General features: G+C 43.5%; 2 protein-coding genes across 2 annotated transcripts; one reads left to right on the forward strand and one right to left on the reverse strand.

Annotated features, from left to right (window-relative positions):
* Positions 1-1,816: 1,816 nt before the first annotated feature.
* On the forward strand, positions 1,817-7,644 carry LOC131255014 (uncharacterized protein At2g29880-like). The gene is made up of 3 exons (XM_058255713.1): positions 1,817-2,092; positions 2,182-2,394; positions 7,504-7,644. The coding sequence occupies exons 1-3, from the start codon at positions 1,817-1,819 to the stop codon at positions 7,642-7,644; spliced, it is 630 nt and encodes a 209-aa protein (XP_058111696.1).
* Positions 7,645-9,770: 2,126 nt separating this feature from the next.
* LOC131255494 (uncharacterized) lies at positions 9,771-11,058 on the reverse strand. Its single transcript, XM_058256238.1, has one exon. It carries the CDS (start codon positions 10,863-10,865, stop codon positions 10,377-10,379), a length of 489 nt encoding a protein of 162 aa, XP_058112221.1. The 5' UTR covers positions 10,866-11,058; the 3' UTR covers positions 9,771-10,376.
* Positions 11,059-12,716: the final 1,658 nt, after the last annotated feature.

Consider the following 12,716-nt stretch of genomic DNA (forward strand, 5'->3'; position numbering starts at 1 on the left):
TGTTCTCCAAGAAAACCAAACAGAATATGGATGAACATGGATGGACGGATGAAGAAACGACAGCCTTTGCAGCTGCACTTGCTGCAGCAAATACAACAATTGCTGCCGGCGAATATTGCAATAATATTTTATTTAAATCACCCTCCAGATTCGGAGACCTTGAAAGAAGGAAGCTAATAAATAGCATTATTAGAGCCGGTGACAATGAGTGTGTAGCACAATTACGCATGAACAAAGCTACATTTTTTAACCTATGCTCGTTTTTTAGGGATAGAAATTTACTTCCTGACGGGAAACATGTATCTTTGGAGGAATAACTTGGCATGTTCCTTCACACGGTTGGACATAATGTTAGGAACTGTGTCATTGGGCATCGGTTTATAAGATCTGGAGAAACGGTAAGCCGCAATTTTAGTAAAGCGGTGGATGCTATTGTCAAATTGTATCCGGAGTTCGTGAAACTCCTAGGTGTGGATACACCAGTCGAGATCCTAGCCAATCCTCATTGGAGTGATTACTTTCAGGTATGGTATAATCAGATTATGCAATATTACACAATGTCATATACTTTATCTGTCTTCCTGATTATTCACGGTGAAAATAGGACTGCATTGGTGCAATTGATGGGATTCATATACCGGCCTACGTACCGGCACTGGAAAGTGCAACCTACCGTAACAGGAAATGGGTACTTTCTCAGAACGTGTTGGGTGCATGTACATTTGACATGAAGTTCGTATATATGCTCGCAGGATGGGAGGGATCAGCTTCTGACGATGTGTCTTACAGAGTGATTTGACACATTCTATTGATCAGTTAATTTTGCCTGCGGGTACTGAGTTAATAACTGTCTGACAACCCAAAATTGATAATATGATTTTCCACCAAATTAGATTGACAATTTTTCTCAATTAATTGTAGGTAAGTATTACGTAGTTGATGCTGGTTACGCTCATTCATCGGGATTCATGGCTCTTTTCCGGGGTATACGGTACCACCTCAATGAGTACCGCACAGGCTATCCTTCCAACAAGAAAGAACTATTCAACTATCGGCATGCTCAACTAAGAAATGTTATAGAGAGAATTTTTGGGATATTGAAAGCCCGCTTTCCAATCCTCAAGTCAGCTCCACCATACAACCTTCAAACGCAGGTGAAGATAGTCTTCGCATGTTGTGTGTTACACAACTTTATCCGTATATCTGGCGGTGATGGGTTGGTAGAAGATGAAATCACATCTGCAGATGTTGTTGAGAGTATATATTTGTCTCCATGCGATATGTACGTGACATAACAGGAGAAGGACGAATGGGCGACATATCGAGACAACATTGCTACTAGGATGTGGAACGAATCTCATCCTGTGAGTCGTACGACTTGAAATTTGAATTGTAATTTAACTTTTTGCAATAGGTAATATCACCACATGACTGTACTGTGTTGCGTATACAGACTTTGTGAAAAGATCCCTTTATACTTTTAGATAATTGTAATGATGAATATCCTCATTTCCATATACTATCTTATAAGTTTTTGCATTTATATATTTCAGATATTGTAAATTAATGCATCCTCCTGACCTAGATGCTTTGGTTGTACTTATCAGACTAAATCTGCTCATTGTGCTATTTTTAGATTATCGAAGTATATAGTGACAACGATATGGATCCAAATAGTGTTCACAACCAAACTACACCAAAGAAATAGTCTGGGCAAGGTCGGTGTGACACACCCAAAAGGACACCATGCAAATACAAATCAAAATCACTTGATGACAACGTTATGTCAGGGGGTGTTATGCGATGGACAGACCAAATGGATGACTGTCTCATCGATACATTGCTGGATGTAGTTGCGAACGGCTGCAAGAGTGCGAACGGATTTAAGAAGGAAATGTATAAAATAGTTGTGGAAAGTGTCAGAAGGGCACTAGGGATATCAGTTATGGAGAAGCATGTTAGCAATCGCCTACGAACACTAAAGAGGTTGTATTTTGAGGTTCGAGACACCCTGAATGCAAGTTGGTTCGGTTGGGATGACGACAAGAAGTTAGTTACCACGTCAGATGACGTATGGGATGATTACATATGGGTGAGATGTTATTTTTTCATTTATCATTTAGATTATCCAAAGCTGGTCCATTGAGGTTTACTAATCAATATATATCTCTCTGTGAATAGTCACATCCCTATGCCCAACATGTTCGTGGAAAACCGGTAAGAAGGTATGATGACTTCGTGTTCTTATTTGGAAGTAATCGAGCTACTGGACTTCGTGCTACGACTGGAAATATGTATACCCAAAGTGGTATGAGAAAGTCTTGTGATGATGATGTTACACTGACTGCATCAGTTGATCTTAATGACGACACACTTGTTCTGTCAAGTGACGATGTTAGAGGTAGTGGACATAACATCCAATGGTCATTTCAAAGTTACGACGGTGTGCATATTGCAACCAAAAGTCTGATTCACAATGGCAGCAACTGTCACGCCCCAAACTCGAAAACCGGGTTCACAAAATTTTCGATCGCCGAATCCGGCGCTGACAGCCTCCGTAGAACCCCATTCTCAGCTCCCAGCACCTATTTGCCAGGTTCCGATCCTGGGATGCTACGAGGAGGATTTTTATTTTTTAACATCAGTTTGATTTGTAATAAGTATAACCAAAGGCATAACCCACAAACAACAACCAAAAACTCCATCACATTTCCACTATGATCAAAAACTTTACAAGTACAATGAGCATAAAGGTAAATACAATGATGATGAACAAAAACTCCAAAATGATCTGCCACGCGCCCAAGCCTCAGTGCTGCTGCGATCCAACGTCACTTGCACGCAACGGTCGTGCATAAGCTTATAGAAAGCTTAGAGGGTGGTGAAAGTGTATGCTCAAGGTGGTAATGCAGTTATGTAGTATCAGAGTAATGCGAAACATGCTGATGAATGCCAAGAATACCATTAGTCATACCAAGGCCATGCGGTGCAAAGAATGATGTCGGTCATACCAAGGCCATGCAATGCGAAATGCAACTCAAGCATACAAATCCTCATCTAAGTCCACATATCGATACAGCTCAAAAATCTGGAATATCACCGGGGTCTAGTACACTCCAAGCCAGATTGTCGCCTCATCGCGCGCAATAAAGTGAGTGAAAAAGACCTTACTATCCACCTGCCAATATCGGGCTCGGCTCGTCAATAGCGGACCTATTCCTCGAGCTGGTCAGACTCAGCCTAGCATTGACCCCTACTCTCGGGCGGGTAAGGCCACACCTCCTTCCAACCGACCACGACACAGTGGAAAGCGCAACCGTCTGGTAATCGACACTCGGTGCTCATGCACCCACTCGGTCTAAACGTTGGAACAACCTCTTGGTACCATAAGGGTTTAGGGACTTTCACCCAAAGATATTTATAGCACCCCATGTAGAACAAGATTTTCGGTATCCAATCCTCCCAACCACGATACGCCCATGGAGGTTTCGGCCCTGATGTCGCTAGGGTGTACAGGACCATACCACACAATGCGAAAGCATGAATCACGCTATTCAGTCATGCAGCAGTCCTGCGCGTATCGTGCGCTCATGTAGGGCAACACTCTCTATTCGGGAGCCCCTAAACAATCTGCCCGAAGGCATATGCGATGATCAGTCATTTCTCATATCAAGCATACGTATGATGCATATGATCATGAATCATGGAACTAAACATGTTATATGTGATGGATGATGTTCATAACGAAGATGGGCCTAGACGGCCTACACATAACACGTACGAGCCTGACAATGAGCCCTAGGAAAAGTCATAATGCAGACATTTAACCAACACTATACTTGCAATGTGGACGTTAAACCACCATTGCTCCCAAGGGATAGCCCGACGTAAATATCATTACATAACCCATGTTGGGATCGTACATTGCAATGGACCTTAGGTACATCCCATTGGGCCTTAAATACATCAAATGGGGCATATCATATAGGCCTTATATTCATCAAGTGGGCCACATCATTGGGCCACACCAATGGGCCTTTTGTGCATTGCAATGGGCCATAACCCGTGGGCCTTGGAATGCATCAAATAGGCCTAATCTTATGGGCCTTATATCCATCAAGTGGGCCACATCATTGGGCCTCACCAACGGGCCTTATGTACATTGCCATAGGCCATAGCCCATGGGCCTTAAAATACATCACAATAGGCCTAATCATATGAGCCTTATGTGTATCAAATAGGCCACACCAATTGGGCCCCATATGTACATCAAATGGGCCTCAACCCATAGGCCCCAATACATCTTAATGGGCCTTAACCCATGGGCCCCTAATACATCAAATGGGCCTCGACCCATAGGCCTTACATATAAATCAAAGTGGGCATCAACCATGGGCCACAAGTAAACTGAGATGGGCCTCCCACCACCAGTATATTATATATAATATATATATATATAGTACATACAATATTATATATAATATAATATTATATATATATATATACACACACACACGCACACCGTCTCTAGACGGTGGGGATATAACACAAACATCACAGCGGGCTCCACCATCCGCCTGGACAGTGGCAATAAAACATATATATCACTGTGGGCTTCATGTGGGGCCCACCATAATGTTTACACTCCATCCAACCCATTGATAAGGTCACGTAGGCCTAGATGAAGGGTGAAAACAAATTTCACCCTGATCTAAAACTTCTGTGGACCCAAAAAGGGTTTTAAGGGTAGAGTTCAATTCACACTGTTTCCTATGATGTAGGCCACCTGAGTCTTGGATGGACCTGAAATTTTGAGGGTGGTCCACTGCCCTTAGGGCCCACCATATGAATGGATTGGATAACAAATAAACATCAAGGTGGGGCCCACGGCTACAGCGGTGGGTGCTATCCACCCGCCCAGTCAGCCGGGCGCTGGTGCGCAGGCAGCGCCTGCTGCTTTTCTGACACAGCAGTAACTCCTGCTGCTGCTGTTACGTTTTGTTTTTTTTTAAATGATGTTTCCTGTGGTTTTTCACAGGTGGGGCCCACGTCTGATAATCCATTCCGTCCAATGGCCCTCCATGGCTCAAGACAAGCAAAACAAGCCCAATACTGGGCCTGTTTTGGTGTATAGAAACAATATGGGATATTTTAACGGTAAACCCACTGTTTGCCATGTTATGGCCCGCTTGAAAGTCTGATCGGTCCCATCTTTCGGCTCAACGCCTAAAACGAGCTTGGAAAAGGAATGGACGGCATGGATTAAATACCTACATCAAGGTGGGGCCTATAAGAGTAGGCCACCCCAAATGCTTGTTAACAAGCTAACATTTGTGATTTCCCTTTTTGTCCAGCGTCCAGGGACACTGGACGGTTTGGCAGCCCACATGCGTTGGGGTGGGCCCTGCTTAGGTGGGCCATCAAATGATGGATGGCGTGGGTACTACACATATAAGGTGGGCCCCACTTATAAATTGTTTGGATAAAATACCTACCTCAGGGTGGGGTCCAACCTAACGGGCCACATGACCATATTAATATAAGAAGAGAAAAAAAGAAAAAAAAAAGGGAAAGAGAGAGATAGAGAGTGGGATACGCGTGATGGAGGGACCCCGACACTATGGGCCCTCCCTTGCACTAAATCATACATCAAGTGGGTCCCATTACACATAGGCCCATTAAATCAAAATCTAACGGTGGAGATCCCTTCTCCACTAAATTAGACGGTCTAGATGACCCTAAGAATGCAAGGAAAATAAACATCATGATGGGGTTCATGGAGAATGGCCCCATCATGGAATGATCATGATGATCCAAGTGGGCCATCGGCCACATCTTAGGGTCCGAAGTGATATCCAAACCATTGATCGGTTGGCCTCACTTGACCTATCTTAAAAACATTAAAACTACCCTATCAAAACACCCACCCGTGATCTTCTTGCTCCCTTGGCTTCCTTAGCTCCTTATGCTTCTCTTTGATGGAGGAAGATGAGAAATGGATAGCTAGGATGGGAGATCTAGGGATGGAAAGGTGGGCCACACTTGTACCTTGGAAGAGTTGGAGAGGCTAATACGTATGGATTTTTTTTCTTGCTTTGGGAGAGTTTAAAAATGAGAGAAAGACTTGTAAAGGGAGAGAGAGAGAGGGAGTGATGGGTGATGGAGTGATGGATGTGGTGGTGATGGGTGTAAGAGGCTTTTTTTACTTTTATGGCTAATGGTGTAAAGAGAAGTATGACTTGTGTAAGAACTTTTTGACTTTGGGGCTTGCTTGGGAAAGGGTGAAAGGTGATGTGTACTTGACATGATAGGATTGATGGGTTGATTGATTGATGTGACACCTTGTAGAGATTCTCTCGGAATTCGCACGCTCGGTGTTTTCCTCGCACTGAACGCTGGCCCACATCTCCCAACCAGGGTATCGCCTCGGCGAACGAGTCGTGGCGACGACGCGGTCGCTAAGGTACAAGTCCTGGGTTGAGTCGACTCGGGTTGACGGCATGAGAATCAAGGTCGCGCGCAAATACCAGTTAAGGGTCGAAGGTTGTCGGAATTCGACTGGGAAGACCGCGGAAGCTTATGGAATGGTACGGCCTAGGATATGGGGCTTACAGCAACTCCGCCAACACTGGCAGCACAACCAGTTCTAGGAAGCGAGTCAGATTGGAACGCCCATGCGACGTAATTGGCAAAGGGATGAGTGAGGTGGCAGATGCTATCAAGTCTCTGGCACTAACTATACACAAAGGGAAATATGTCATACGTATAGAGCAGATTGTACCTGCACTGGAGCAGATGATGGTCTCACAAGTAACGAGGTCTTACGCGCAACTAGGATCCTGTCCAAAGATGAAAGCCAATCTGCGTCGTTCCTTTCGCTTCCCGAGTCTATGAGGCTCGACTTTGTGCTGATGATACTTGCACCAGATCAGTCTTCGGATTGATCTCTTCTGACTGATCTTTTTATCCACTAATCTTCTCTTTTGGGGTGTTATCTACATATGGCTGATCAGCTGTATGGTTTGCTGGACAATATTTTGGGTTTTCTGTTCGGCTAGTGAAGTATACTAGCTGTTGAAGTGTTGAACAAACTTTTTGTTTTTTTTCCTGATCACGAGTTTTACTTATAGATGTGTGCTGGGAGGCACCTGGATGACTGTAATTTTTTGGATGATAATTGTTACGTTCTTGGATTCAGGCCCGTAGTAAATGCTTACTCCTCACTGCCTAAAAACTCGTATTATCTGCTATTACTTTAAACGTAAGCTTCATATGACATATGGGATTTTGCTTTTCATATCTGCATAGGGTACGTACTAACTATGCAGGTCTATTTACTCACAATATCAGATATGATGTAATTTTTAAGGTTAGCTCATATATTCTTTTTACTAAAGAAGGCCGTTTTTCATATTGCTAGACTCTGGTTATCTTAGGTTTTCTATACTCTATATTTCCTATGATATTTACGACATATTCATCTGATATTCCCTATATGTGCAGATGCCTAAAAAGCTGTACGTTGTCTTCAAAGGGCGTCGTCCCGGCATTTACCACAACTGGGAGGAATGCCGTCAGCAGGTGGACGGGTATTCCTGTGCCCGCTTCTGTGGATACAAATCCATGAAAGAGGCATTAGTTTAGTGGAAAGAATATCGCGAGCAGATGGATGTGACAAATGCATCCATACATGAGACGTTGAAGGATCGTGACAGCAGCGGGTCAATGTATGGACTGGGATCTGGGACCGCTCACGTGAGTCCTTTACCGACTTTCTAAGGACCATCTTTCGACTGTCCTTCTGCTAGTGGGAACTGCATGCGGGAGGACATTGATGAAGATTCGACGAATGCACTTTCGGCACTGATGAAGATTTTCTTTGCATGCTTGGTTCTAATCCTCGCCATTCACCTCATGTCTTCGCGGTGCTAATGGCTGGACGCAGTGGTTGTTTAAGTTGGCAGACTGTGTTGGCTGTCGTGGCTTTTTTTAAAAAGTGTTATGGACAATATTTTGGACGCTGGCATGCATCGTTAAGTTTGATATTAGTTATCTTGACACTGATAGTTGTTTCGCGTGATAGTATGTTTTCGACCATGTGTTGCAATATTAATTGCTGTCTTGCATCGGTTATGTGTGATATGTAACAATGGAGATAATTTGGAACGAATATCACACAACCGTATGGACGTAATGGTTTGCACTTCCGACATTGATACGCCATAAATTACATGTATGACTCTTTCAGGTATACCAGGATATGTAATATGTCCGTAGAATCTATTCACATGCTCCAATTTTAAAATCCTAATCCTGTCTGGTGTGAGCATCATCGGATGCCCACATATTAGTTCTTTCAGTCAAGTCATTCACCGTTAATGTGGTCTGGATAAAAGTTATTACAAATCCAATGGTATATCTGGACCATCACTACAAGCTTTAGCTATTTCAATTAATAGAGTTGAAACCCTCAACGGTCCTGGTCGTATAAGACTATCACCGGTCCGTTGCAGTCACTTGTAACCTTCCAAAGATCCATCGTCATTTTGAAAAAAACAAACAGGCATATTGAGTAGATGTATAACTAGAATGGTGGACTCCATAAGCCTATTAAGAGATTGATTTGACAATGGATCTTTGGAAGGTTACAAGTGACTGCATCACATGTAAAGAAATGCATGTAAACAGGCTTATTAAGAGATTGATTTGACTACTACATTATATTACCAAATGACCGGTCACACAGTTAGTCTGTATTATACTCTGAAAGTTTGAAAAAACAAGCGTGTGAAAGCAGAATCCCGGTACTGCTCCAACGATTAGAAATACATGTAAAGAAGTTATTATGATGTCTTTACAGCCAATTACAGTGTAATTCGAAAAACCAAACAGGGTCTAAAATGAGGGGGCAAAATGGATGGACAGCATGGACATAAATCAGATACGTTGCGTTGGCCAAAACAACTACAAACCACCGCTAAGGGTGGGGACGTCGATTAGCTACTGTTGACTGGCGAGACTAGCTACTAGAGTGATGTCACCAAGTTCTGTCGGCCCATCACGATGTATGTTTTGTATCCATACCGTCCACTCATTTGTAGAGATTATATTAAGTCATGATCCAAAGAATGAGTCAGATGGAAAGCTAGCGGACCGCACCATAGAAAATAATGGCAAGAGTGACGCCCATCATTAAAAATCTCTAATGGCCATAAAATTTTTCGAAAAAGATGATATTTGTGTTTTTACTTCTTTCATGTGTGCGTTAATACATGAACAGGTTGGATCTAAAAAAAAAAATGGCGGACCTTAGGAAGGTTTCAACGGTAAGCCTCACTCTCCCACTATTTTCTGTGCTAGGGTACACTTTAGTTTTGGATCTGCCTCATTCTTTTTATCACGCCCTAAAATGATCTCTACAAATGGATGGACGGTGTGAATATAACACGCACATCATGGTGGACCCCACAGAACTTGGTGACGTCACTTCAGTAGCGAGTCTCGCTACTCAATTTGTCAGTAGCTAATCAGCGTCCTAGGGGCGGGGTGTGAACATCACCTAATCCGCGTCCCGAAGACTTAACCCTCAAGCAAAGAATGGTAGTCCAACTGACCACTATTTCAAGTAATCTTGCACGAAGACGGTGGCATCCACTCGAGATTTCTTGGGTCTTAGAATTCCCAAAAAAATCTATCGTGCGGGGCTGATCGTTGAGCCACCGTCGATTAAAAAATAAAAAGAAAAAGAAAATGGACAACCGAATCTGAAGTACGGCGGACTACCAATCTGTTTCGAAATAAATCGGTACTATTTATATAGAATTCACAGAGGACTTTTACAAACAAAGTAATGAAATTGATGAATAAATTAATAAATAATTGAAATAAAGAATCGATTCGAATCTCCCTCCCTGTAAGCCCTCGTGAGGCCCACTGTGATCTTTGTGTTATATACAGTCCGTCCATCTGTTTCTCCAGCTCATTTTATGACACGAACGCAAACGTGACAAAAATCAAGTGGGCCACACCACATGTAAAAGCAGAGATGGAAATGCCCACCGTTGAAACTTCCATGGGGCCCACAGAAGTACTGGATGAGTTGGATGGCATATGAACATCACGGTGGGCCCCGGAAGGTTTCAACGGTGTACGTTTCCATTTCGACTGCTTCTTATGGTGTGCAGCCCACCTGACTTATGATTTTGGGCCCCTGATCCTAAAATGAGCAGGATAAATGGATGGACGGAGTGGATATAATAGAAACGTCTCCGTGGGCCCCACAGAGCTAGGTTTACAGGCAAGTCGGGTCCGAATCCACTCACCACCGCCCACCCCTCCATCCATCAACCACCCGCGTTACCAAACTCGCATGGGAATCAATGTCCCGCGCCCGTCGCGAAATCCGGGCCGTCCTTTCCGAGATCCATCGACGATTTCGCAGCAGCATAACGGGTCGAGAAATCACGGTATCCATGCTCGCCCTCCAAATGACCATTTTGCCCATGCCCCTCATCGAAATTCAGCGCATAGCTCAAGGGATCGTATTGGTATTTCCCACACCTGCTCCCTTTCCTATTAAATCTCCGTATAAACGTCTTCCATCTGGGCCCCGCAACGATCTCGGACCATTCTTTCACCTTCTTCAGAGCATTCCACCCCTTCCACCACCTCCCTTCAATCTCGTCCGTCCAACTCTGCTTCCAGAACGCTGACTCCGATCCAATGGTCGAATTCGCTCGATCAGATCTGAAACATGGAATACAGAAGCAGCACCTCCGTTTGGTGAAGATGAGATCGGCCGCCATGTCGTCTTCAAGATCCTCTCCTTTCTGATCAAGATTCGGATTCTTAGGATTTGTGGCCATCGAGTGGAAAAGAGAAGATTGAGTTGAAAGGAATCAAATGGACGGCTGAGATTCAAAAGGCAACGAAGAGAAGGAGAGGGACAGAGAAGAGAGAAAGGAAGGGATTCGGGATTTGCATGAAGGAAGGCAAATGCAAACCCTAACCCCACTTCTTCTTCTGTCTTTTCTTGTTTTCTTCTTTTGTTTTGTCTTTATAGCTAAGGAGAGTAGTGGGAAGAGTTTATAACGTTGAGGATTTGGTGGCGGTGCATTTTACTTAAATATTTATTTACCGGATGTTGCCGGTTGACAGGTGCGAATGACTTGGAAGCTCTAACGGCTCGATGACCGTCTTTATTTTTTGTGGCCCCCCTGTTTCTCGTCATTAACGGTACGATATAAAAGGGAAGAGCTATATTGTACGGCCAAACGCCTCTCTCTTGTACGGCTTCCAGTGTTAAGGTGATGTCCATGGGCCCTGATGAATTCTTGTGGATGCGCTCCACGCTCCACGTGTGTGCTGATACGAGTAGCGGCAGTCCTAAGGAGAGGAGCGGATTAGGTGAGATCCCGGCCCCACCCAGTACGGGGAAATGGATTGGCTGTGTACCTCACACCAGCTATATAGCTGATGTATTGACGTCAGCAAGTTTTGTGGGTCTGATCACGAGGTATGTGTTATATCCAAACCGTTCATCCACTTGGCCAGCTCGTCTTAAGGCTTGAGACGAAAATTAAGACAGATCTAACTATCAAGTGGACCACACTGCAAAAAGCAGTAGGGGATTGAACATCTACCATTGAAACTCTTTTGGGTTCACAGAAGTTTTGTATCAATATGAAATTTGTTTTCCCTCTTCATTCAGGTCTTTGTGACCTTAAGAACAGATTGGATGGAAAATAAATGTTATGGTGGGCCCTACGAATTATTTAACAGTGAAAATCATTATCTACTCTGCCATTTTTGGTGTGGTGCAGATGATCTTTGGATATGATTCATTTTTTAGATAATGATGTAAAATGATCTCTAAAAATAGTATGAACGGTCTAGATATAATAAATACTTTACCATGGGCCATGTAACTTTGATCTCCTTTGAACCGTTCGTACAACTGGGAGCTCGAGCAGCTATGTAGCTAGTGTGTGGTGCACCAGTTAATCCGCTTCCCCAGTATGGTGCGGGCTACACACACACACACACACACACACACACACACACACATATATATATATATATATATATAGTACTATGAGGTCGCCCGGATGGAAATTTTCCATGAGGTCGAGCTGTGCGGGCCTCACTGTGATGTGTGTTGAACATCAACACCGTGCATTTGATGGGTTCCCTTTAGGTTACTGGATATCCCAAAAATGAACCCTATAGAGGAACTCAGGTGGGCTATATCATCTAAAATCATATGAAGATATGCCTAAAACACATAAAGGCACTTGGTGAGGACCACCTTAGTTTTGAAAGCGGTTGAAATTTAGTCTAACCCCTCATACAATTGGTACACACACAATGGATGGTCTGGATTTGTGAACCACATCTTGGTGGTCCCAATAAATGATTATGAAGGTTTTAATGGGAGGGTAACACTTCTCAACTGTTGTACGTGGTGTGGCCCACCCAAGTCATGGATTAACTTGATTTTTAAGCCTTTGGCCCAGCCCACCATGGAACAGAGCATCAGGCTAATGGGGTAGATTTAAGACACACACTACGGTGGGCTCACACAGCTTGACCTCATAGAACTTCCCATGAAGACAACCTCATATTACCATTTCTATACATAGTAATCGTCACAGACAACTAGTTGGACAAATTAAATTGTTCCAACAAGCGGTGTATTAAATAGCAAAAAAAATATT

Source organism: Magnolia sinica, chromosome 9 (genome assembly GCF_029962835.1).
Source record: "Magnolia sinica isolate HGM2019 chromosome 9, MsV1, whole genome shotgun sequence".
Taxonomy (NCBI): domain Eukaryota; kingdom Viridiplantae; phylum Streptophyta; class Magnoliopsida; order Magnoliales; family Magnoliaceae; genus Magnolia; species Magnolia sinica.